This window comes from Mycteria americana, chromosome 9 (assembly GCF_035582795.1).
Source record: "Mycteria americana isolate JAX WOST 10 ecotype Jacksonville Zoo and Gardens chromosome 9, USCA_MyAme_1.0, whole genome shotgun sequence".
NCBI lineage: Eukaryota > Metazoa > Chordata > Aves > Ciconiiformes > Ciconiidae > Mycteria > Mycteria americana.
In genome coordinates this window covers 25,882,163-25,902,295 of record NC_134373.1, presented here as the reverse complement: position 1 = coordinate 25,902,295, position 20,133 = coordinate 25,882,163, and the positions used below count along the sequence as shown (strand labels likewise).

The 20,133-nt window shown below is 68.7% G+C and overlaps 2 protein-coding genes across 2 annotated transcripts; one reads left to right on the top strand and one right to left on the bottom strand.

Moving 5' to 3' along the window:
• Position 1: 1 nt before the first annotated feature.
• Positions 2-15,540, bottom strand: OBSL1 (obscurin like cytoskeletal adaptor 1). Its single transcript, XM_075512000.1, has 25 exons — positions 14,295-15,540; positions 13,263-13,532; positions 12,799-13,059; positions 12,152-12,457; positions 11,751-12,029; positions 11,379-11,654; positions 10,970-11,242; positions 8,453-8,725; positions 7,438-7,710; positions 6,807-7,082; positions 6,309-6,584; positions 5,944-6,219; positions 5,409-5,690; positions 4,358-4,633; positions 3,945-4,220; positions 3,587-3,853; positions 3,160-3,429; positions 2,811-3,077; positions 2,251-2,517; positions 1,783-1,895; positions 1,465-1,618; positions 1,204-1,365; positions 931-1,035; positions 535-801; positions 2-294 (listed from the first exon to the last, which is right to left on the bottom strand). Exons 1-25 carry the CDS (start codon positions 15,328-15,330, stop codon positions 287-289), a joined length of 6,789 nt encoding a protein of 2,262 aa, XP_075368115.1. The 5' UTR covers positions 15,331-15,540; the 3' UTR covers positions 2-286.
• A 2,483-nt stretch (positions 15,541-18,023) lies between these two features.
• INHA (inhibin subunit alpha) lies at positions 18,024-19,801 on the top strand. The gene is made up of 2 exons (XM_075512396.1): positions 18,024-18,390; positions 19,068-19,801. The coding sequence occupies exons 1-2, from the start codon at positions 18,024-18,026 to the stop codon at positions 19,799-19,801; spliced, it is 1,101 nt and encodes a 366-aa protein (XP_075368511.1).
• Positions 19,802-20,133: the final 332 nt, after the last annotated feature.

The following is a 20,133-nucleotide window of genomic DNA, read 5'->3' as shown; positions in this document are numbered from 1 at the left end:
GGGCCAGGGACTGCGCTGGGGGGCAGGGGTGAGGGGGCCCCCGAGGGTGGGGGTCCCCGGGATGCTGGGTGGGATGCAGAGTGGTGCCACTGCTCCTTCTCCTAATGGGACCCCGGCTCGCTGGGGCGGAATAAGCCATGTCAGAAAAAAATGCTGTTTAATGCAGAGCCCTGAGGCCGGAGCAGGCTGGGGATGGTGTCTGTGTATCCGTACATCCCGGGGGAAGCATGGACCCATCTCCCAGCAGCGGCATCTGTCCGTCTGTGTGCAGCCCGCATCCTGGCTCCTAGCTCCCTGCAGGGACAATGGGAGTCAGGGAGAGCTGCAGCATCCCCGGAGCTGGCGGGGCACCCAAAAGAGGTGTCCCAGCCAAGGGGCACAGACCCCGGTCCCATATCCCAGCCCACTCCCCCCACCCCGGCACTCAGACCCTTGCGAGCAGTGGGGTGTGGGGACAGGCCCCCCGTGTCCCTCCGCTGCGAGGCAGGGTGGCACTGCCAGCCCCCAGTGGTGCTCCCCCGGGTGCCTCCTCACCCTCCACGAGGAGCCGGGCGGTGGAGCGGTCATCGAAGGCATCGCACGTGTACGAGTCCTCGTCCTCGGGGCCCACGCGGTGGATGATGAGCGTGCGGTAGCAGTCCAGGTTGCAGATCTCGTACTTGTCACCAGCAAAGATCTCGGTGTCCCCACGGAGCCAGCGCACCCGGCCCCGGGCGTGGGACACGGTGCACTCCAGCGTTGCCTTGTGCCGCGCCAGCACCGTCTTGTCCCGCAGTGGCTTCACGATCCGGATGGGCAGCGCTGGCGGGCGGGGGGGAACCATCGGCATCGTGGGGTGAGCGGGCTCCCGTGGGGACCCCATGAGCTGACCCTGGTGCACCCCAGCCCTGGTGCTGGAGCCCGGCCAGCCCTCACACCCCGTGCCGGTACCTTCCACCCGCAGGCTGGCCTCCGAGATGGCCGTCCCGGCCGCGAATCGGATGAGTCCCGCGTCCTCGGGGCGCACGCCGCAGAGCAGCAGGAAATGCCGGGTCCCTGGGGAGGGAGAGGCCGGCTAAAGGGGACAGTGATGGGCACCACAGCAGGCAGGGGGAATGGACCCCCCCTTTGCCCACACAAACTCCCCTTGCTCAAATTCACCCCCTCCCAGCCCCAAAGCGGGTGTGAGGCGGGAGGGGATGCCGTGCCCGGCAGCACTCCCACCTTCTTGCCGTATCTTCACCAGGCCAGAGACCTTGATTTTCTCCCCGTCCCGGAACCACTCGCCCTTCACGTCCCCGTGCGATGCCTCGCAGGTGAAGATGGCGTTGTCGCCCTCCCGCACCTGGGCGTCCTGCAGGTCCCGCACGATGCGGACCTGGCGCTCTGCGGGCGAGGGGCAGGGTGCCAGCGCGGCCAAGGGTGAGGGGAGCGGGCGGTGCAGGGTTTGGGGGTGCGCGTGCCCCGGGAGGGGGGCGGCCGTACCCTGGACGTGCAACGTGGCAGAGGCGCGGCAGTCGCCCGCGTCGCAGGTGTAGGTGCCGGCATCGGCCAGCTCGCAGCGGCTCAGCTGCAGGACGCGGCGCCGACCCGCCGAGTAGATGCGGCAATTGGGCCCCGGCCGCAGCTCCTGCCCGTCCTGCCCGGGGAGCGTGCACTCAGGGGTGCGAGCAGGCAGCACCCCGCTGCTCTGCCCCTCCCTCCCCTGCCAGCAGCCCCGGCAGGGAGGGCAGCGGCCAGGGGGCAAAGCAGGGGGGAGGACGCAGCTGGGCGCTGCTGGAGGGGATCGGGGCAAACCCTCACCTTGAACCACTTCACCTCCGCGCTGGGGCGAGACAGCTCACACTCGAAGCTGGCGACCCCCGTCTCCGGGACCCCCAGGTCCCGTGGGACCCTCACCATCGTGACTGGAGGCTCTGAGGGGAGAGGACACAGGGCAGGAAAGTTTGGAAGGGGAAAGACATGGGCTTGGGGCTGCAGGGGTGGGGAGCTGTGCCCGGGGCATCTCGGCATGGGGCGAGGGTGGCACTTCCCGGGGCACCACCACGGGCAAGCACTCATCACTGGTGTCCCAGCTGGCTCTGGACCCAGAACCCTGGCCGGGGGGTCCCCACTGCTGAGCTCACTTTTCCTCCCTGGGAACAGGGGGACACCTGCCAGCATGTGCCCGGAGTGGCCCAGCTCAGCCCTGGCATGTCCCCTGGGACCAAACAGCTGCAGGACGGGCAGCGCCAGTGCCACGTGCCCCCGCGCCTGCCCCGGTGACCGTACCCCTCACGAGCAGGTGGGCACTGCAACGCAGCGTGTCCGCGGTGAAGGTGACGGTGCCCGAGTCCTCCAGCGCCAGCCCCTCCAGCGTCAGGCTGTGCCCGCAGCCCGTGGCGCTGATCTGGCACGTGCTGCTGGGCTTCACCCGGATGCCATCCCGCGTCCAGACCCCAGGCACGCCGGGGTGAGACAGCTCCAGGTGGAAGGTGGCCGTCTCCTTCTCGAAGGTCTCCACGTCTGCCAGCGGCGTCCGGATCGACACCTTCCGAGCTGCAAGGGACCCGTGTCCATGCGCGGGTGCCTGCTCCGCCCCAGAGACGCCAGCTCCCCAGTCTGTGCTTGCGGGACTGATCCCCTAAATCCAGCCCTTTTTACCAGGCGCCCACCCCTGCTCATCCCTGACCCCCACGCTCACCTCCCTTGACCGCCCCTTCCAGCCGAGTACCAGCTCTGCCCACGCTCCCTCCTCCAGCCTGCAGCATCCTTGCAGCATCCTTGCAGCAGGCTGGTGCTCTCCCCATCCCCACCCCTGTCTCCATCCCTGTCCCCGGCATGGTACTCACGCTCCACGCAGAGCCTGGCCTGCGTGCGGTCGTGCAGGCTCTCGCAGCGGTAGGTGCCGCGGTCGGCGGGGCCGAGGCAGCGGATGGTAAGGGTGCGCCGGCGCCCCGACTCCTGCAGCTGGTACTTGCTGCCCGGCTGGAGGAGGATGCCCTGCTTCAGCCACTGCACCTCGGCGGCCTCGTGGCTCACCTCCACCTCCAGGCACACGTCCCCCTGCTCCTCTGCCACCGTGTCCCGCAGCTTCCGCACGAACAGCACCTGCGCCTCTGCACGGCCCATGCGCCGGGTCAGCGTCCGGCCCCGGGGCTGTGCCCGGGGCTGTGCCCCAGCTGGCTCCTTCCCCCTCACCTTGCACGCTCAGCCGGGCCATGCTCACCAGCCCCTCGGCATTGGCCGTCACGGTGGCCGCGTCGCCCGGCTGGCACTGCCGGAGGGTGAGGCTGTGGCACAGCCCGCTCCTCGTCACCAGCAGCCGCTCGCCGGGGACCACGGGCTGGCCGTTCAGCTGCCAGGTCACGGCCACGTCCTCAGGGGACACCAGGCACTTGAAGGTAGCGTCCTCCCCCTCCAGCACCGTCAGGCTCTGCAGCTCCGTGATGATCTCCACCACCCTGGGGACTACAGCCAGGGCATCGGGGCACGGCACCGGCGACCCCCCATCCTGCAGAGCCGCTGAGCATACCCGCACCCCCTGCCATCGCTGTGCCCAGCTTCCCCACCGCCCCCATGGCACAGCAGTCCCCAGGGTGGTGGCCAAGCCTTGGGCACAGCTCACCCTGCACCGTCAGCGTCGCCAGCGTCCGATCGTCGTTGGACTCGCAGCAGTACTCGCCGGCGTCCTCAGGCCCCACACGGCTCAGCACCAGCGAGCGCTCTCGCCCCTCTGCCATCATCTGCCAGCGGGGGCCAGGCGCCAGCGCCCGCCCGTCCTTCCGCCACACCACATCGCCCCGCGCCTTGCAGAGCTCGCACCACAGCACCGCCCGCTCGCCCTGCCGTGCACGCACATCCGACAGCCCGCGCAGGAACTTCACCTGCAGTTCTGCACGGCCAAACCCCCCGCATCAGCACCCGCTGCCGTCACAGGGGGGTCCCCGAGCACTCCCACCGCCCGCCCACCGCCCACCGCCCACCTCGGACGCTCACGTCGAACTGCATCTGGTCATGGGGGGAGAGGCAGGTGTAGACACCGGCGTCCTCCTTGGCCACGTTGTGGAGGACGAGGCTGTGCACGCGGCCGTCTTGCCGCAGCTCGCAGCGCTCGCTGGCCACCACTGCCTGCCACGGGCCCAGCCAGGTGACGTCAGCTCGCTCCGTGGAGGTGATGGCGGAGAGCACGGCGCTGCCGCCCTCCAGCACCAGCAGCTTCTCCCGCTCCTCCCGCTTGTTCACAAACAGCACGGGCGCCTCTGTGCCAAGGGAGCCCTGGGCTTAGCCGTACCCCTGCCTGCGGCACCAGCGTGGGATGGGGGCACGAAGCATCCCGGTGCAGGGCAGGGGATGGCTCCTGGCCCCCGGCATGGGTGAGGGACGCGTCCAGGCTCACCTTTCACGTGCAGTGTGAAATACACCTCGTCATCACCGGCATCGCAGAGGAAGATGCCGCTGTCGCCCAGCTCCGTTTGCTTGATGGTGAGGCTGCGCGCAGGACCCTCGCTGCACACCAGCAGCCGCCCGCCTGAGTGCAGCGTCTGTCCGTCCTTCTGCCACTGCGCCGCTGCCGTCTCCGGGGACAGCCGGGCCACCAGCGTCACACTGTCCCCCTCCAGCACCTCCAGCGGGCTCTGCGCCTCCTCCTTGTTGACAATGCGCACGGGCCGGGCTGGGGGGCGCGGGGGACAAGGCAGGGCTCAGGGGTGTCCCCACGGTGCAGGGCAGCGCAGGGACGGGACCGCTGCGAGCGGAGAGGTGGCAATGCCCACAGTGAGTCACCGTGGGGCAGGAGGGCTGTGGGGCTGATGGGGGTCATGGCGCATCCAGCTGCGGGATGCTGTGAGTGGCGGGGGGTTGCTGTGGGGCCGGCTGGGGCTCCCAGTGGGGCAGGCAGGCATGCAGGCTGGCGGGGTCTGGCAGCTCGGGGTCCCTTGGGGAAGGGGCCCCAGGCAGGGGCAGCAGTCGAGTCCATCGCTCCTGCATCCCTCCCTGCACAGGCAGCTCAGCTGCTGGGTTGGGGCCATTCATTTCGGTGTCCCCCCCATTCCGAGTGCCTTGCTGGGGAGCCGGGACACCCGCCTGTGCCAGGCCCTCTCCCACCCTGCACAGCCCTCCATCTCCAGCTGATAAGGGTCCGGGCTGAGTTCAGCCCTTGGCAGCCAAAGCAGGAGGAGCGGCGCCTGGGAGCCGGCCAAGGCTAAATTTAACCAGCCTTTGGCTGGGGGAGGCGGGAGGGATGCGTCTCACCACGACCCTGACATGCCCCTTCCTGGCTGACGGCTCCTGTGGGGCTGGGGACAGGGCTCCTGCCCTCCCCTGCCATGCTGCTGAGCTGGTCCCCACCATCAGCGGGGTCACAGAGGCGTCCCCTCCCCTCGCCCAGGGCTGCAGCACAATCCCGCCGTGCTGGGGACCCCCGGGGTGCTGAGCTCCTGCCGGCTCACCCGACACCTCCACGCTCGTCACTGCGTGGTCACTGGCGGCATCGCAGACGTAGCACCCCGAGTCGCTGGGCTGCGCCCCACGGATGGTGAGCTTCCGCAGCACCCCGCGGGCCTCCACCTCCACCCGCTCACCCGGCTGCACCTCCTGGCCGTCCCGGAGCCAGCGCACGGTGGCGTCGGGCCGGGAGAGCTCACAAGCCAGCACCAGGTCCTCCCCAGCCACCAGGCAGCAATGCTCCACGGCGCCCATGCTGCCCACGATGGTCACCGGTGGCTCTGGGACTGCAGAGACAGGCTGTCACCATTGCCGGGTGCTGCAATGGCCAGGTCCTGTCCGGACCTCCTCTGGCTGCAGCTGGGCAGTGCAGGGGCTTGCACAAAGCCCCCTCGTGGGTGCAGCCCGCTCCCTGTGCCCACCCACCAGCTTCCCCATGCTCACTGCCACCCAGCCCAGCCCCACACCAGCCTCGCAGCAGCCAGGGACCCACCTCGGTCCTCGCCCCGCTAGCCGTCTCCCCCGGGACCTCCCACTGACCTTCCACGTTGACGACGAAGACGATGCTGTCGTCGCCGGTGTCGCAGAGATACTCCCCCGCGTCCCTGCCCGTGGCACCCAGGACGACGAGGGAGCGGCGCGCCCCGTCCTCCTCCAGCCGCACACGCCCCGTGTCCTGCAACTTCTCCCCATCCTTGTACCACTTCACCTCCCCGTGGGCGTGCGAGAGGTGCACCTCCAGCACCAGGTCCTCCATGGCCCGGCAATGCCGGTGAGTCGGCAGGACGTCCCTCTCCAGGATCCTGACCAGGGGGTCTGCAGCACCCAACACCAACAGAGCCGGGGTGTCTGGGGTCCGCGCACCCAGCACCCCCTACCAGGGTCTCCCCCAGCCTCTTGCTCACCCGACACTTGGACGGTGAAGGTCACTGCGTCATCGTCAGCGTCGCAGACATATTTTCCGGAGTGCTCGGCTCGGGCCGCAGGGATGAGCAGGCGGCGGTGGGCACCCTCCTCCTCCAGCACCAGGCTGCCCCCAGCCTCCAGCCTGACGCCCTCCTTGGCCCAGCGCACGGGCGCATCCGCGCGGGACAGCTCACAGCCCAGCGTCACCGTCTCCCCCGGGGACACCGTCACGACGGGGGGAGGTCTGCGGGGCTGCAGGATCCTCACTGGTGGCTCTGCAAGGATGGCATGGCTTGATGCAAAGCAGCGCGGGGACAACGCGGCCCTGGGGATGCCTCTGCTGCCAGCCCCAGGCGAGCACCTGTGCTGGGCGGCCCAGGGGGTGGGCACCCACCGGCTGCATCACCACGGAGGAGCCAGTCCCCCTCGCCCAGGCTGGGAAAGGCCCCACAGCCAGAGCCCCATCAGTGCCTCCCTGCTCCTGGGTCCCCGCTGACCTGACACCTTGACGTCGAAGGAGACGGCCTCATCCTTGCTCTCGCAGATGTACTCGCCCGCGTCCTCCGCGCTGCTCCTGGGGATGAGGAGGCAGCGCCAGGGCCCCTCCGCCAGCAGCAGCAGGTTGTCGGTCTCATCCACCTCCAGCCCGTCCTTGAACCAGCGCACGGGAGCGTCTGGCATGGAGAGCTCGCACCGCAGCTCCACGCGCCCCGGTGCCTGCACCAGCAGCTCCAGCGAGCGCTGCGGAGGTTGCAGGATCCTCACCGGCGGCTCTGCCGGGTATGTGGAAGAAGGGTGTGAGACCTGCTCTCTGCACCGCTCCTGGCTCTGCTGTCCCTACTTACTGTCAACTGTGTCCCTGTCCCCGTGGGGCTGCACGGATGCTACAGCCTCTCACCCCAGTGCAAGGGGCAGGAGCTGCTTGGGGGCAGGAGCTGCTCGAGGGCAGGGGCGGCGGGCACACAGCACCAGCCCAGCACGGCTGGAGGGGGGCACCCGCCGGCCCCGGGGCGATGCAGCCGCACTCCCTCCTTCTCGATGCTGAGGGCAGGGAGAGGGCTGGGGACCCCGTGGCACAGAGCCGGGGCAGCGCTGCCCTTCCCAGGACATCCCTGCTGTGCCACCAACCTGCCACCGAGACACGGAAGGAGACAGACGCATCCCCGGCATCGCAGACGAACTCCCCCGCGTCCTGCGGCCGGGCGCAGGGCAGCACCAGCCGGTGCCGCGGCCCCTCCTGCTCCAGCACCAGGCTCTCGCCCGCCTCCACCTCCTCCCCGTCCTTGTACCAGCGCACCGGGGCCGTTGGGCGGGACAGCTGGCACCACAGCTCCACACGCTGCCCGGCCTCGTAGGCGTGGGGGGCCTCCTCGTTGGAGCCGACGATCCTCACCGGTGCCTCTGCCGGGGATAACGCGGGGCTCAGCCGCGGTGCTGGGTGAGCCCCACGTGAGGACGGGCACCCCCCGGCAGCTCACCGCTCACGGTCACCCTGAAGCTGGCGGCATCATCCCCAGCATCGCAGGTGTACGCCCCCGAGTCGGACAGCGCGGCTGTGGGAGTGTGCAGCCTCTGCGAGCATCCCTCTGAGCGGATGGACAGGACCTCAGTTGGGACCACGGCCTCACCGTCCTTCAGCCAGTGGGCAGGGGCATGTGGGGGGGACACCTGGCACTCCAGCAGCACGGGCAGCCCTGCCAGCACCTCTCGGAGCTGCTGTGCCTTGGGCACTGGGGCAACGTGGACCGGCGGGGCTGAGAGGACCAAGACCCTGTGTCACTTGGCCTCCATCCTACCTGCCCTGGGGCCAGCGGCCGGGGTCGTCCCAGCCCTGCAGTGCTGGTAGCTGAAAGGTGAGGGAGCACCAGGGCTGGGGCGTGAGGTGGCAGAAACCATGGGCAGGCAGCGTGGCCGTGCCCTGGGGTGCGGAGGGGAAGCATGGCACAGGGCTGCGGGAGGAGACAGAGCAGCTGACCTGCCCCTGCCCGCGTCCCCCTCCAGCCCAGGGGCACGGGCAAGGAGCTGCTCATGAGGAGGTGAGGGGCAGCCAAGATGCTGCAGCTGCCGGTGGGACGGCAGCATGAGCAGGGAGCCAGGGCAGGGAGAGAAGGGGGAGAAGGCTGTAGCTGTGCGTCGCACCCACCTGCCACAGTGATGGTGTAGAAGACGGAGTCCCCGCCAGCGTCGCAGACGAACTCCCCCGCGTCCTGCGGCCGGGCGCAGGGCAGCACCAGCCGGTGCCGCGGCCCCTCCTGCTCCAGCACCAGGCTCTCGCCCGCCTCCACCTCCTCCCCGTCCTTGTACCAGCGCACCGGGGCCGTTGGGCGGGACAGCTGGCACCACAGCTCCACGCGCTGCCCGGCCTCGTAGGCGTGGGGGGCCTCCTCGTTGGAGCCGACGATCCTCACCGGTGCCTCTGCCGGGGATAACGCGGGGCTCAGCCAGGATGTAAAGACCAGAGCAGATGATGGTGGCAGTCACAGCCCTGCGTAGAGCAACGGCTTCACCGGCTCCTTGGCTTTAAGGCTGGGAGGCACCTCCTCATCTGCACCCTGCATAGCGCAAGCGGCTGGGCTGCCCTGCCTGGGGCTCCCTCTTCTCCTCACCCATCGCTCCCAGGAGGAGCACCCAGCTTCCAGCTGGCTGTAAATCGCTGCCGTGCCCTCGCTCCCGCAGTACCTGCCCTGTTCTGCCCTGGGACGGAGCTGAGGGATGTGGAGGAAGGATGCGGATAGGCAAGTGCCTCGTTAGCGAGCCGCAGCACTGCTAATTGCCCTCTGTGGTGCCAGCAGAGGGGGTGCCCACCCCTCTGCCTGTCTCCCTGTTTCGGAGGCCACCGGGTCCCGGCTAGTGCTTCTGTCTCTCTCCTGGGACAAGGCCAGGATGCGGCCCCTGCTTGCAGCAGCCAACACCGCCTGCCCGGCCATGCGCCTTGCAGCGGGCCGTAGCTGGCCTGGACCCTGCCGTGGGTGCGCAGCCAGCCCGTGGCTCCGGGCAGGTACAGGGCACAGCGGGCACCAGAGCACGCTGGCGGCCAGGCAGCCACCTGCCCTTCTCACGGCCCGCAGCTGCCCCGTGCCGGGCGCCCGGGCTGCAAACTTCCCCGACAGTTTCCAGCCGCGATGCCCAGGCTCAGCAGCGCACCGCAGCCCCGCAGCGCGCGAGAGCGGCGCGGCGCCGGTTTGCAGCGTTCAACCTGCGCCACGCTGAGCCTGCATCCGCCCGGCTCCCTGATCAAACGCTCGGCGGCTGCCTGTCTCCCTGGGCCTGCTAAAAGCAATCACGTCGCCGAAGTGCAGCTGGAGATGTTGAACGGCACCAAAGCGAGGAGGGGGTGATGTGCCAGCCCTCGGCGGGCAGCATGGCTCTGGGCCCAGCCCCGCTGCCGGCTCCGAGGGAGCCCCGGTGCTTGGCAGCTGCCGGAAAACCCAGAGACGCGCGGGGGCGGCCGGGCTTGAGGCGGGCGGGCTCCACGCCGCAGCAGGCCCTGGGGGATAGCTGGGATGCCTCGGGGAAACCCAAGCGTGCCACAGCAGCGCTGCTTGCAGCAGCCAGCCCGGCGCTCGTGCCAGAGAGGTGCCAGCCTGAGCCTCCTGGCACCCACCCCCAGCCCCACCAGTGACACCGATGGCCAAATCCTGATCGAACCGAGCCAGCCTCTCTAAGACCCTTCCACCTAAGTTATGCAAAGCTGCTCAGCCGAAAAGCTGAGCTTCAGCAGATGGTGTTTCCCCCTCCCGCCCTAGGGAAGCTCCCCCGTGGGGCGGACGATGCCTCCTGCCTCTGCCCAGAGCACACGCTGCCTGTCCTTCCCACCGGCAATTTTGCCTTTAGCACACTAAAACCCTCCTTTCTTCACCCTCCCAGCCGTCACCACTTCACTGACTCTTCCAGCATCTCTTGTCACTCATCCCATCTTCACCCCTACGTCCTCTGCCATCAGCTTTGGTACTTTGCCATGTATTAACACCGTGGAGAGGTTTTACCGCTGCGGTCGTGGAGCCTTTTAACCGGGCTTTAGCTCTGCCCCCGGTCGCCTTCCTGTGGTTGCAGGATTGTGGGTTTTGGGGCCAGCAAGGGGGAGTCTTTCACTCGCTTTCAGCTTTCATCATCCTCTGCCAGCCGGCGACGCCAGCAGCCGCTGTGGGACGCCGTCCCCGTCCCCGTCCCCCGCTCGCACCCAGCAAACGCTGCCCAATCGTCGGTATCCAGGCAACTGCTAATTTTCAGGTCAGCAACTCACACCGTCCGTCAGAGTGATGTCCGACCGTGAGTCACCCCACGCCAGGTGCCGGGCGCTCGTACCCACTATTTTTAGGAACTCAGAGGAGGGCTTGTTTACTGGCCGTGGGAGAGGTCCGGCAAACACCCCAGCGTGGGGGTGCTGGGTGCCTGCCCTCGGGTGCCTGAGTGTTTCGGACCAGCAGAGCGAGCTGTCCCCTTGGCCAGTCAGTCTGGGTGGTTTTATGCACCGGAGCTGCGCAAAGACCCTGCCCGCCCGACCTGGTGAGGACCCAGCAAGAGCATCTCTGACGAGCATCCCCAACCCCAGAGCAGCAAGGGACAGCGGCACCAACAGTGACACGTGCTGTGGCACCCTGCACCACCAAAGAAAGCCCCCCAAGACGTGACCCTGCCAGCCTGTCTGCATCGCACCCACCTGCCACAGTGATGGTGTAGAAGACGGAGTCCCCGCCAGCGTCGCAGACGAACTCCCCCGCGTCCTGCGGCCGGGCGCAGGGCAGCACCAGCCGGTGCCGCGGCCCCTCCTGCTCCAGCACCAGGCTCTCGCCCGCCTCCACCTCCTCCCCGTCCTTGTACCAGCGCACCGGGGCCGTTGGGCGGGACAGCTGGCACCACAGCTCCACGCGCTGCCCGGCCTCGTAGGCGTGGGGGGCCTCCTCGTTGGAGCCGACGATCCTCACCGGTGCCTCTGCCGGGGATAACGCGGGGCTCAGCACGGGCACCCGACTGATGGCAGCTTTCAGCCCCATCATGGGGGCAAGAAGAGGGGCAGGAGCACTGTCAGGAGGTGGGGTCCAGGCTCCTGCACGCTGTCCCCAGCTCACCAGTCACGGTCACCACAAAGCTCACGGAATCATCCCCGGCATCACAGGTGTATGTGCCAGTGTCCGAGGGACCAGCCGAGCGGAGGAGCAGCCTCCGCACGCAGCCCTCTGCCTGCACTGCAATAACGTCGTCCAGGGGCACGGCCTCGCCGTCCTTCAGCCAGCGGACGGTGGCACCCGGGGGGGACACCTGGCACTCCAGCAGCACAGGCAGCCCCGCTGGCACCTCCCGGAGCCACTCAGCCTTGGGCACCGGGGTGATGCGGACCTGCGGGGCTGAGAGACATTGCAGAGGGGTGAGAAGCATCCTCCAGCATGAGACCCCCTGCTGCTCTTCTCCTGGCAGGACCCCAAGGCTGGCACCCCGCTCACCTTGCACGTGTAGCGTGGCCGAGTCCCGCACACCACCGGACACAAAGGTGACCTGGGCCCCACTGTCGGCCAGCTGCGCTCCCCGGATCAGCAGCGAGTGCTCTGTCCCGTGGTGCTGCACGCTGTGCCGGCCGCCTGCCTCCTCCTCCTCGCCAAGTCTGGCACCGTTGAGGAACCAGGCGCCGTGGACTGCGGCCGACAGCTCCAGGGAGAATCGCGCGTCCTCGCCGTCCCGCACCCGCACATCCTGCAGACCCCTCTCCAGGCGAGCTGCCGGGGCTGGAGCACAACGAGACTCAGTCCGGGCGGCACCGGCCAGCAGCATGCCGTGGCACAACATCCCGGCTGGCGCCGGGGGAGAGCTGGGTCTCAGGCGGGGGCCCCCAGCTTGGTGCCCTCACCGAGATGCACGGAGCCGGGGAACTCCACGGGGCTGCTCCTGCCGTGCTCGTTGGCGGCGCAGACGCGGAAGCAGTAGTCGGCCTCGCGGGGCACGCTGTCGCCCAGCACCCGCACGCGGCCGGGCAGGTCGGTGGCGAGGCACTGCACCCACTCGCCCCCCGCTGCCTCCCGCCGCTCCAGCAGGTAGCGGCTGGGGGGGCGGAGGTGGGTGTCGGGCGCAGGGCACCACGTCAGCAGGGCCGCGTTGCTCTCTGCCACGCTCATCTCGGCTGCCACCGGTGCGCTCGGGGGGTCATGCTTCACACCTGCAAGTCACAGCCCGTGTTGCCTGCTTGGGGACAGCAGCAAGGCTCCCGGCGGGGTGTCAGAAGGGCTGAGTGGGGCTACACAGCCTGTTTCTCTGGGGATCCTCTCTCTGATGGAGAGGATGGAGAGGATGGTCTTGCTCCCATGCAGCATGGTGCTGGTTACAGGGGCTTGTGAGTGCTAGCGGAGCTGGGGCCCTGCTAAAAGCCCCCTTCCCCAAAAAGCCATCACAGCATCACATCCTCAGGGCTGTGGGTGCCCATCCCATCTCTCCCCCGTGTCACCCCCCCGTGAATGGGCAGGATGGAGGACATGGGGCCCCTCCGAGCCTGGGGCTTACACTTGACCCGGAGCTGGGAGGATGTCTGTGACTCCCCAACGGCGAAGGAGATGATGCCCGCGTCCTGGCGGGTGACGTGCACCAGCACCAGGAGGTGTGTCCTGCCAAAGCTCTTCAGCACGGTGTGGGGCGACTCCCGCAGCTGCAGCCCATCCCGGCTCCAGCAGATCCCCTCTGCCGCCTCCCGTGTCTCCACGCAGAAAACCGCATTCTCCCCCTCCATCACGTCCAGCTTCCGCGGCAGCCGCTTCATGATCACCCCTACGGGAGGAGATGCATGGGAGCCAAGGAGGGATGCTGGGGAGCAGGGTGGGGCTCCCTGGGGTGGGAGTCAGGAGGAGGAGGTCGAGGAGGGGCAGCAGCCACGGCCAAACGGTGGGAAGGCAGATGCAAGGGGCAGTGGAGAGCCTGGCAAGGAGGGGGATAGGAAGGCAAAGCCATGTGGCTGGAGACCTGACCCCCACCTCGGACGGAGACCTCAGCGATGCTGCGCCCCTTGTCCTTCATCTGGCAGAGGTAGATGCCGTCATCATCGGTGCGGGCGTCACGGATGGTCAGGCGCCGCAGCACGCCCCGCTCCTCCATCACGTACTTGTGGCTGGGCTGCAGCTCCCTGTCCTCCAGGTACCAGGCGGTGGGGATGGTCTCCAGCGGCACCTGGCACTCCAGCACGGCATCCTCCCGCTCCGCCACCTCCACATCTGCCAGCTGCACCTGGAACCGCAGCCGGTGCTCTGCCGCCGGGAGAGATGGGCACTGAGGGCGTGTGGGGCACGGCGCCCACCGGCAGCCCTTTGCTTGGGGCTCTCCCAGCTCGCAATCGGCGCCGAGCCCTTGGCCCTTCTCCGCCCCTCTCCTCTTCGGCCCGCGTGGGACAGGCACTGCCCTGGGAAGCACATCCCCCAGAGTGGGGGGAACCAGGGCACGGGCTGGGGACACCCAGCGATGCCCCCAGCATCTCAGCAGGGAGTTTTGGGGGATGCAGAAGCGTGCACGCCAGCATGCCGCGGCAGGCGTCTCAGCAGAGGGGAGCAGTGGGGTGCAGGCGGGGGATGCGCCAGGTGCCGGGTCACCCCAGCGGCGGGCTGTCCCCAGCTGGCAGGGTGGCACTGGGGGATGGGGCTGCCGCCAGTGCAGATGCTTGGAGCCATGCCCTGCAGGGCTGCCTGCCAAAACCACTCTGCACTTCCAAGGGAATTTGTCACCAAGGCACTGTCCCCACTCATGGCTGGACACCCACAGACCTCCAGAGACACCACCTCTCTGCTTGCAAGGAGAGAGGGGCACAGATGGGGGCACAGCTCCCGGGGAGAGCCCAGCATCCCCTGCATCCAGCCCGCAGCTCTGTCCAGAGGAGCCGGGGGTGACCCCAGCTGCACGGGGCAGGAGGAAGACCAGGGATGCTGGGCTCACACACAGACGCAGCCCTGCCAGACAAAAAGCCCTGGACCCCCCCAGCACCCGGCCGCCCCGGCCGCACTTGGCCACCCTCCTACCTTTCACATGGAGCTGAACCGCGCTGAGGGTCTGGCCGGCGGTGTTGGACGCGGTGCAGACATACAGCCCCTGGTCCTGGGGTTTGCAGTACAGCACCTTGAGGATGAAGTAGCCCTCCCGGTCCTCGTAGATGAGGTGCCTGCGGCCAGGGGTGAGGGGCTCGCCATCCTTCTGCCAGATGATCTCTGGCTTGGGCTTGCCGGTGACATAGCAGCGAAACTTGGCGTGCTTCCCCGCGCTCACGGCGAATGCCTTGGCCCCCGGCGCCCCGGCTGGCACCGCGCCATCGGGCACCCGGGTCTCCAGTGCCGCATGCCGTCCTGCCGCATGCCGCCGCCGCCGCTGCTGCTCCGCCAGCGGCTTGGGGCCGTCAGCAGGAGAGCCACTGGGGAGCCCGTCTGGCAGCGCCCGGGGTTCGACCAGGAGCACGGCAGCAGCCAGGGCCTCCCGGGAGCCGCTGCGTGCCCGGCACACGTACACCCCCCCGTCCGGGGGCCGGGCACCGAACAGCTTCAGGAAGTGCCAGTCCTCCGGCTCCTGCCCCACTGCGAAGTGGCTGCTCTCAAAGAGGTCGGAGAGCTTGCGCCCGTCCTTCTCCCACTCCAGCACCGGGCAGGGCTGCCCGGACACCCTGCAGGCGAACATCACGTCCTCCCCCCGGCACACCCGCGTGGACGAGGGGGCAACAAGGAAGGCGGGCGCCTCGCCACCCGAATATCCGTCTTCCTCGGGCTCCCCCGCCTCCACCTTGAGCGTGGCGGCAGCATAGGTCTCGCCAACGCTGTTCTTGGCCTTGCAGACGTAGAGCCCGCTGTCCTGGGGGGTGGTGCGGGACACCAGCAGGCTGTACAGGTCCCCCTTGGCCTCCACGTGGAAGCGGCCTGCGGGCTCGATCGGGGTCTTGTCTTTCTCCCAGAGGATGCTTGGCCGGGGGTCGCCCGTGATCTGGCAGCTGAGGACCGCGTCGGCACCACTTTGCACGGTGAAGGCACGTGGATAGGCCAGGAACCTGGGGGCTCCCCCGAACCCCTCCATCGCCACCTTCCCGGGGTCACGGCAGGCGGCTGGCCGGGGCAGCGGCAGGGATCATCAGCCTGGGGGGATGCACAGACCAACAGGGGCGGGGGCTCAGGCTTCGGGGAAGGGACCGGCGTGGAGCCCTGCCGGGAGGGACCCCCGCCTGGAGTGAAGCCCCCGGCGCCGAGCCCATGCCACAGGAGCATCACCCTCGCTCTGAGCACCCCCGGCCTGCTGGATACGCTCCCGTCTCAGCCCGAATCACCCATTTCCCGGCCCAGCAGCAACAGAAGAGGTGACAAAAGGGGGTCTTTGCACCCCGAGTGGCTGGGGTCTTTGCAGAGTGGCTGCCTGCCCCAGCGTCGCAGAGGGGACCCCGGCTCGGGGGCGTGGGACCCCTGCCTAGACGGGGAGCACAGGCAGCTGCTGGCCGGGTGCTGGGGAGGGGGATGGCCGAGGCAGGACGGGCCCAGCCCGCCCCTTCCCCACCCGCGGGGCATTCCTGCAGTATCGGGTGGGGGCAGAGCCGCATTCCTGCAGCATCTGGGCTGGCTCAGCGGGCAGGTGCCGATATGGGGCTGTCGCGGGCAGGAGGCACCCGGCCCGATCCGGGCGCTCCCTCCTGGGCTCAGAGGGGCAAGGGACCCCCCGCACCCAGCGGCCCCCCGCAGGGCCCTGCCCTGGGGCGAAGCGGGGCTCCCCCGGGGGCAGGTCCCCCTCCAGAGTGTGGGCCCACAGGCAGGATCCAGCCCTTGGGTATTGAAAACCAGGGCTGGAAATAATCAGTCGCTCAAGCCCCAGGGGGCAGAGGGGAGGCCTGGGGGACAGGTCCTGCTTTCGGAGGGCACTACCTCCGTCCCCAGCACCGCGGGTGACTGCCCATCGTCACGGGCAGGAGCGGGGCAGGGTGCTCCATGCCTCCCCTGGGCGAGCACACCCCAGCCTCTGCCCGCACCGTAGCCGAGGCTGGGGCAGAGGTGTCTCTGCCTCCCTCGGGCAGGGGGAAGAGAAACCAAAATACTCTCTGAATGAGCCAGAGGGGACGGTGGGAGAGGGCCGGTCCCCAAGGAGTAGCAGCGACCAGGGCCAGCTTCTCCTCCCAGACCCCTGCCCCTGGGATGGTGCATCCATTCAGAGCCACCTACTCGGCCACACGCTCCTCAGACCCACGGGCACCCCACAGCAGCTCCTGCAGACGCGGACAGCCTCAGTGGCTCAGCCACCCCGCTGCCCCCTCAACCACCCCCTTCCCCCATCGCCCTGCCCCATGCAGCCCCACAGCCCAGTCCCCTGCCCCATGCACACACCTCGCTCCGCTGCCTCTCCCCGTGTCTCCCAGTGCCGGCACCAGCTCCTGCCGCTTCCCCCAGCTCCGCTCCTGGGTGTCAGCGCGCAGGGACCAGACGTTACAAATGCCTGCAGCTGCTGTCCCCAAAAATACCCTCTGATGACACGCTGGGTTGATAAGGCTGAGCCTGCTCCATTCAGCACCTCGCCGGGGCAGGGCTGGCCTATGTATAGCAGCCCGGTGGGAGCCACCCGGCCCGGAGCAGGCAGGCAGCACTCCACCTCCGGAGACCTGGCATGACTCAAACCTGGCCGAGCCTCGGCGCCGGGTCAGCCTGCGGCAAGAGGCAACACACGACACGGGGTGCATGGCATGGGGTGCATGGCATGGGACACCAGGCTGCAGTAGGGCAGGACATGCCACGCAGGACGTGCCGCACGGGGTGGGATGTGCCGCACCAGATGCTGCATGAGATGCCAGGCTGCAGGGGATGGGATGTGCCGCACAGGCCATGCTGTGTGGGACGCCGGGCTGCAGGAGGAGCAGAGGAGTGCAGAGGCTGCCCACCACCCCGCAGGCAGGGCTGCTGGATGGGGGATGCCTGGCACTGTCCCTGCGGGCAGCGGTAGGAGGAAGAGCAGGACACGCTGGGTCCCCTCACAGCCTGTGCCCCTCCTGCCCCAGGAGCCAGCCTTCGGCCAGCCAGCCCGAACAGCACCGCAGCATCCTTCTCCGGGCACTGCTGCGGGGTCTCCAGCTGGCCTGGCTCTGCCTCACCTCGTCCTCTCCTGAAGCTGGTCCAGCCTTCCCCAGCCCCAGGCAGCACAGGGACCTCTTGCCATCCCTCCTGCCACCCTCCAGGCTGCCCTGGACATGCCACAGCCCCCCCACCCCCCAGCCTGCCCTCCCCAGGGTCCCCTCCTCATGTCCTAGCTGTCCTGTGACCCTGGGGTGTCCCAGCCATCCCCAGCAGAAGGGTGCCCAGCCTGCTACCCCCAACGTGCCCCCCGCACTGGGGCCTCACAGGGCTCTGGACCCCATCAAGTCCTTGCCCAGATGTCTGGGTTGTGCACAGCCACTGTTACCTCCTACTGTCCCCCCAGAAGCCCCAAATCCGCAGCTCCTCCAGCACGGGGGGCACCCAGCACTGGCAGCTGCAAAGCTGGCCCAGGGTGCCCCTGCCTCCCTGCCAGCGCAGGGAAACCTTCCTGGCAGCACCCTGCCTGCAGCCCAGTCTCCCCAGCCCCATGCGCCCACCGCCCCTGGCAGCACCCCCCCCCCCGCACCCCCCTGCCCGGGCGCCTTCCCCCCCCAGACCACACTGTCCTTGCAGTCCTCGCATTCCAGACGTCTCAGCGCTTTCACTGCCCAGAGATAATATTCACGGCAAGCAGACGTTTGCGTCAGTGTCAGATAGGTCTCAATGCCACCCTGCCCTGGGGGGAGCGCAGCGGGCAGACGGGCTGGGCAGGCAGGCAGGAGCCCGCGGCAGAGCCCCCCGAGCCGCCGGCCCGCTGCACGGCCCACGGTCATGCTGCTGCTCCTGCACCTGCTGCCTGCCATGCTGCCCACCGCCGCCCTGGCCGGCTGCACCGGGGCTGGTGCCGATCGGCAGCTCATCCTGGCCAAGGTGCGGGCTCGGGTGCTGGAGCATCTGAGCCCCCCGCTTCTCCAGGAGGAGCCCCAGAAGGAAGCGAGGAGGGTGCACCGGAGAGACATCCTTGAAAACGCCGAAGTCGAGCCCGAGGAGCTGGAGGACACCTCCCAGGTGATCCTCTTCCCTTCCACAGGTGAGAACCATCTGGTGGGATGGAGAGGGCGGAGGGGTGAAGCAGGGTGGGGGCTTGGGCAGTGAGGACGCAGCAGGATGAAGGGGCTGCTGTGGGGGTCTGCAGGAGAAGGGCAAGAGGGTACGCCAGGCTGGGGCATGGGCACGGGCGAGGTGTTGTGGCGAGCCAGGAGGTGGAAAGGGAAGGCAGGCAGGGACAGGCAGAGCAGCCCAGGACACAGGCAGGGAGAGGGGCAGGCAGCACAGGAGGGTGCCGAGAGGCTGGGGAACGGTGGGCCAGGTGGGATGCGGAGAGATGAGGAGGGCTGAGGAGGGGCGGGGTGGGATAGGATGGGATGCTAGGGAATGGGGCAGGATGCTGGGAAATGGGATGGGATACTAAGGGAGAGGGCAGGATGCTGTAGGATGGGGCAGGATGACCAGCTGTGGGGCAGAACACTGGCAGATGGGGGCAGCAGTAATGGACCAGCCTGGGGCACAGCAGGGCTCAGCTGCGGGGCGCAGTGCAGTGGCTGCCGCATAGCACTGGGCATCAGCTCCCCCACACCCTGATGCAGCCCACGCTGGTGCAGCCCTGCCAGCACCTGGGGACCCCCTGCAACACCCCACCTCCCACTTCGCACTGGGGACCCTCCCCGGGTTTGGGCATGCACCCTGAGCATCCTTCTCCCCCCGCAGACGTGCCCTGCGAGCCCACGCAGCCGGACAAGCTGCTGGAGGAAGAAGGGATTTTCACCTACCTCTTCCAGCCCTCGGCACATACCCTGAGCCGCACGGTGACCTCCGCTCAGCTCTGGTTTTACACTGGCCCCTCGGCTGCCCCCAACCACTCGGCCCCTGACGTGCTGACCCTGTCGCTGCAGGGCCGCGTGCCAGTGACGGCCACGGCGGTGCGGACGCCCGAGCACTGGACGGTGTTTCACTTTGCCCCAGCGCTCCTGCCCCAGCTCTCGCAGCCGCTCTTCGTGCTCCTGGTGCGCTGCCCCGGCTGCCCCTGCCTCGCCGAGGGGGACAAGATGCCCTTCTTGGTGACCACCACGCGGGCCAAGGGCGGCGAGAGGGCTCGCCGCTCCGCCATGCCCTGGTCCCCGGCTGCCCTGAGCCTGCTGCAGCGCCCGTCCGAGGACCTGGCCGCCCACACCAACTGCCGCCGGGCTTCCCTCAACATCTCCTTCGAGGAGCTGGGCTGGGACAAGTGGATCGTGCATCCCAGCAGCTTCGTTTTCCACTACTGCCACGGGAGCTGTGCCGAGGGCCACGGGCTGAGCCATCGCCTGGGCGTGCAGCTCTGCTGCGCTGCCCTGCCCGGCACCATGCGCTCCCTGCGTGTCCGCACCACCTCCGATGGCGGGTACTCCTTCAAGTACGAGACAGTGCCCAACATCCTGGCCCAGGACTGCACCTGCGTCTAGGGCATCCCGCAGCCCGGCCCCGGCCCGTGATCCCCTCCAGGAGGAGTCGCTCGCCCAGGGGACCCCTGGCCCCACCTGCAGGGACCAGAGGGACCCAGCGGGGGGTTTGGGCTGTGCCACCCTCCCCTGCACAAGCCGTAGTTTCAGGCTGCCCCAGGTACAGTCATGCTGCCAGACCTGGCCCTGGGCCGGTCCCAGCCCAGAGCAAGCAGGGGCATGGCGGGGCAGGGACAGGCACAGCCTCTGGCAGAGGCACCCAACCCCTGCTGAAGCCAGACTGCTGTCTGCAAGCAGCTCAGCCCCCGTTTTTCCCCACCTGCTCCCCTCCTCCA

Excerpts from the sequence above, each read along its gene's own strand:
- OBSL1 (XM_075512000.1), bottom strand. The coding sequence starts at position 15,330 with ATGGAGGGGTTCGGGGGAGCCCCCAGGTTCCTGGCCTATCCACGTGCC. Across the intron at positions 7,711-8,452 it reads CTACACCATCACTGTGGCAG|AGGCACCGGTGAGGATCGTC; the intron begins GTGGGTGCGACG and ends TATCCCCGGCAG. Across the intron at positions 3,854-3,944 it reads GTTCGACGTGAGCGTCCGAG|AACTGCAGGTGAAGTTCCTG; the intron begins GTGGGCGGTGGG and ends TTGGCCGTGCAG.
- INHA (XM_075512396.1), top strand. The coding sequence starts at position 18,024 with ATGCCACCCTGCCCTGGGGGGAGCGCAGCGGGCAGACGGGCTGGGCAG. Across the intron at positions 18,391-19,067 it reads GATCCTCTTCCCTTCCACAG|ACGTGCCCTGCGAGCCCACG; the intron begins GTGAGAACCATC and ends CTCCCCCCGCAG.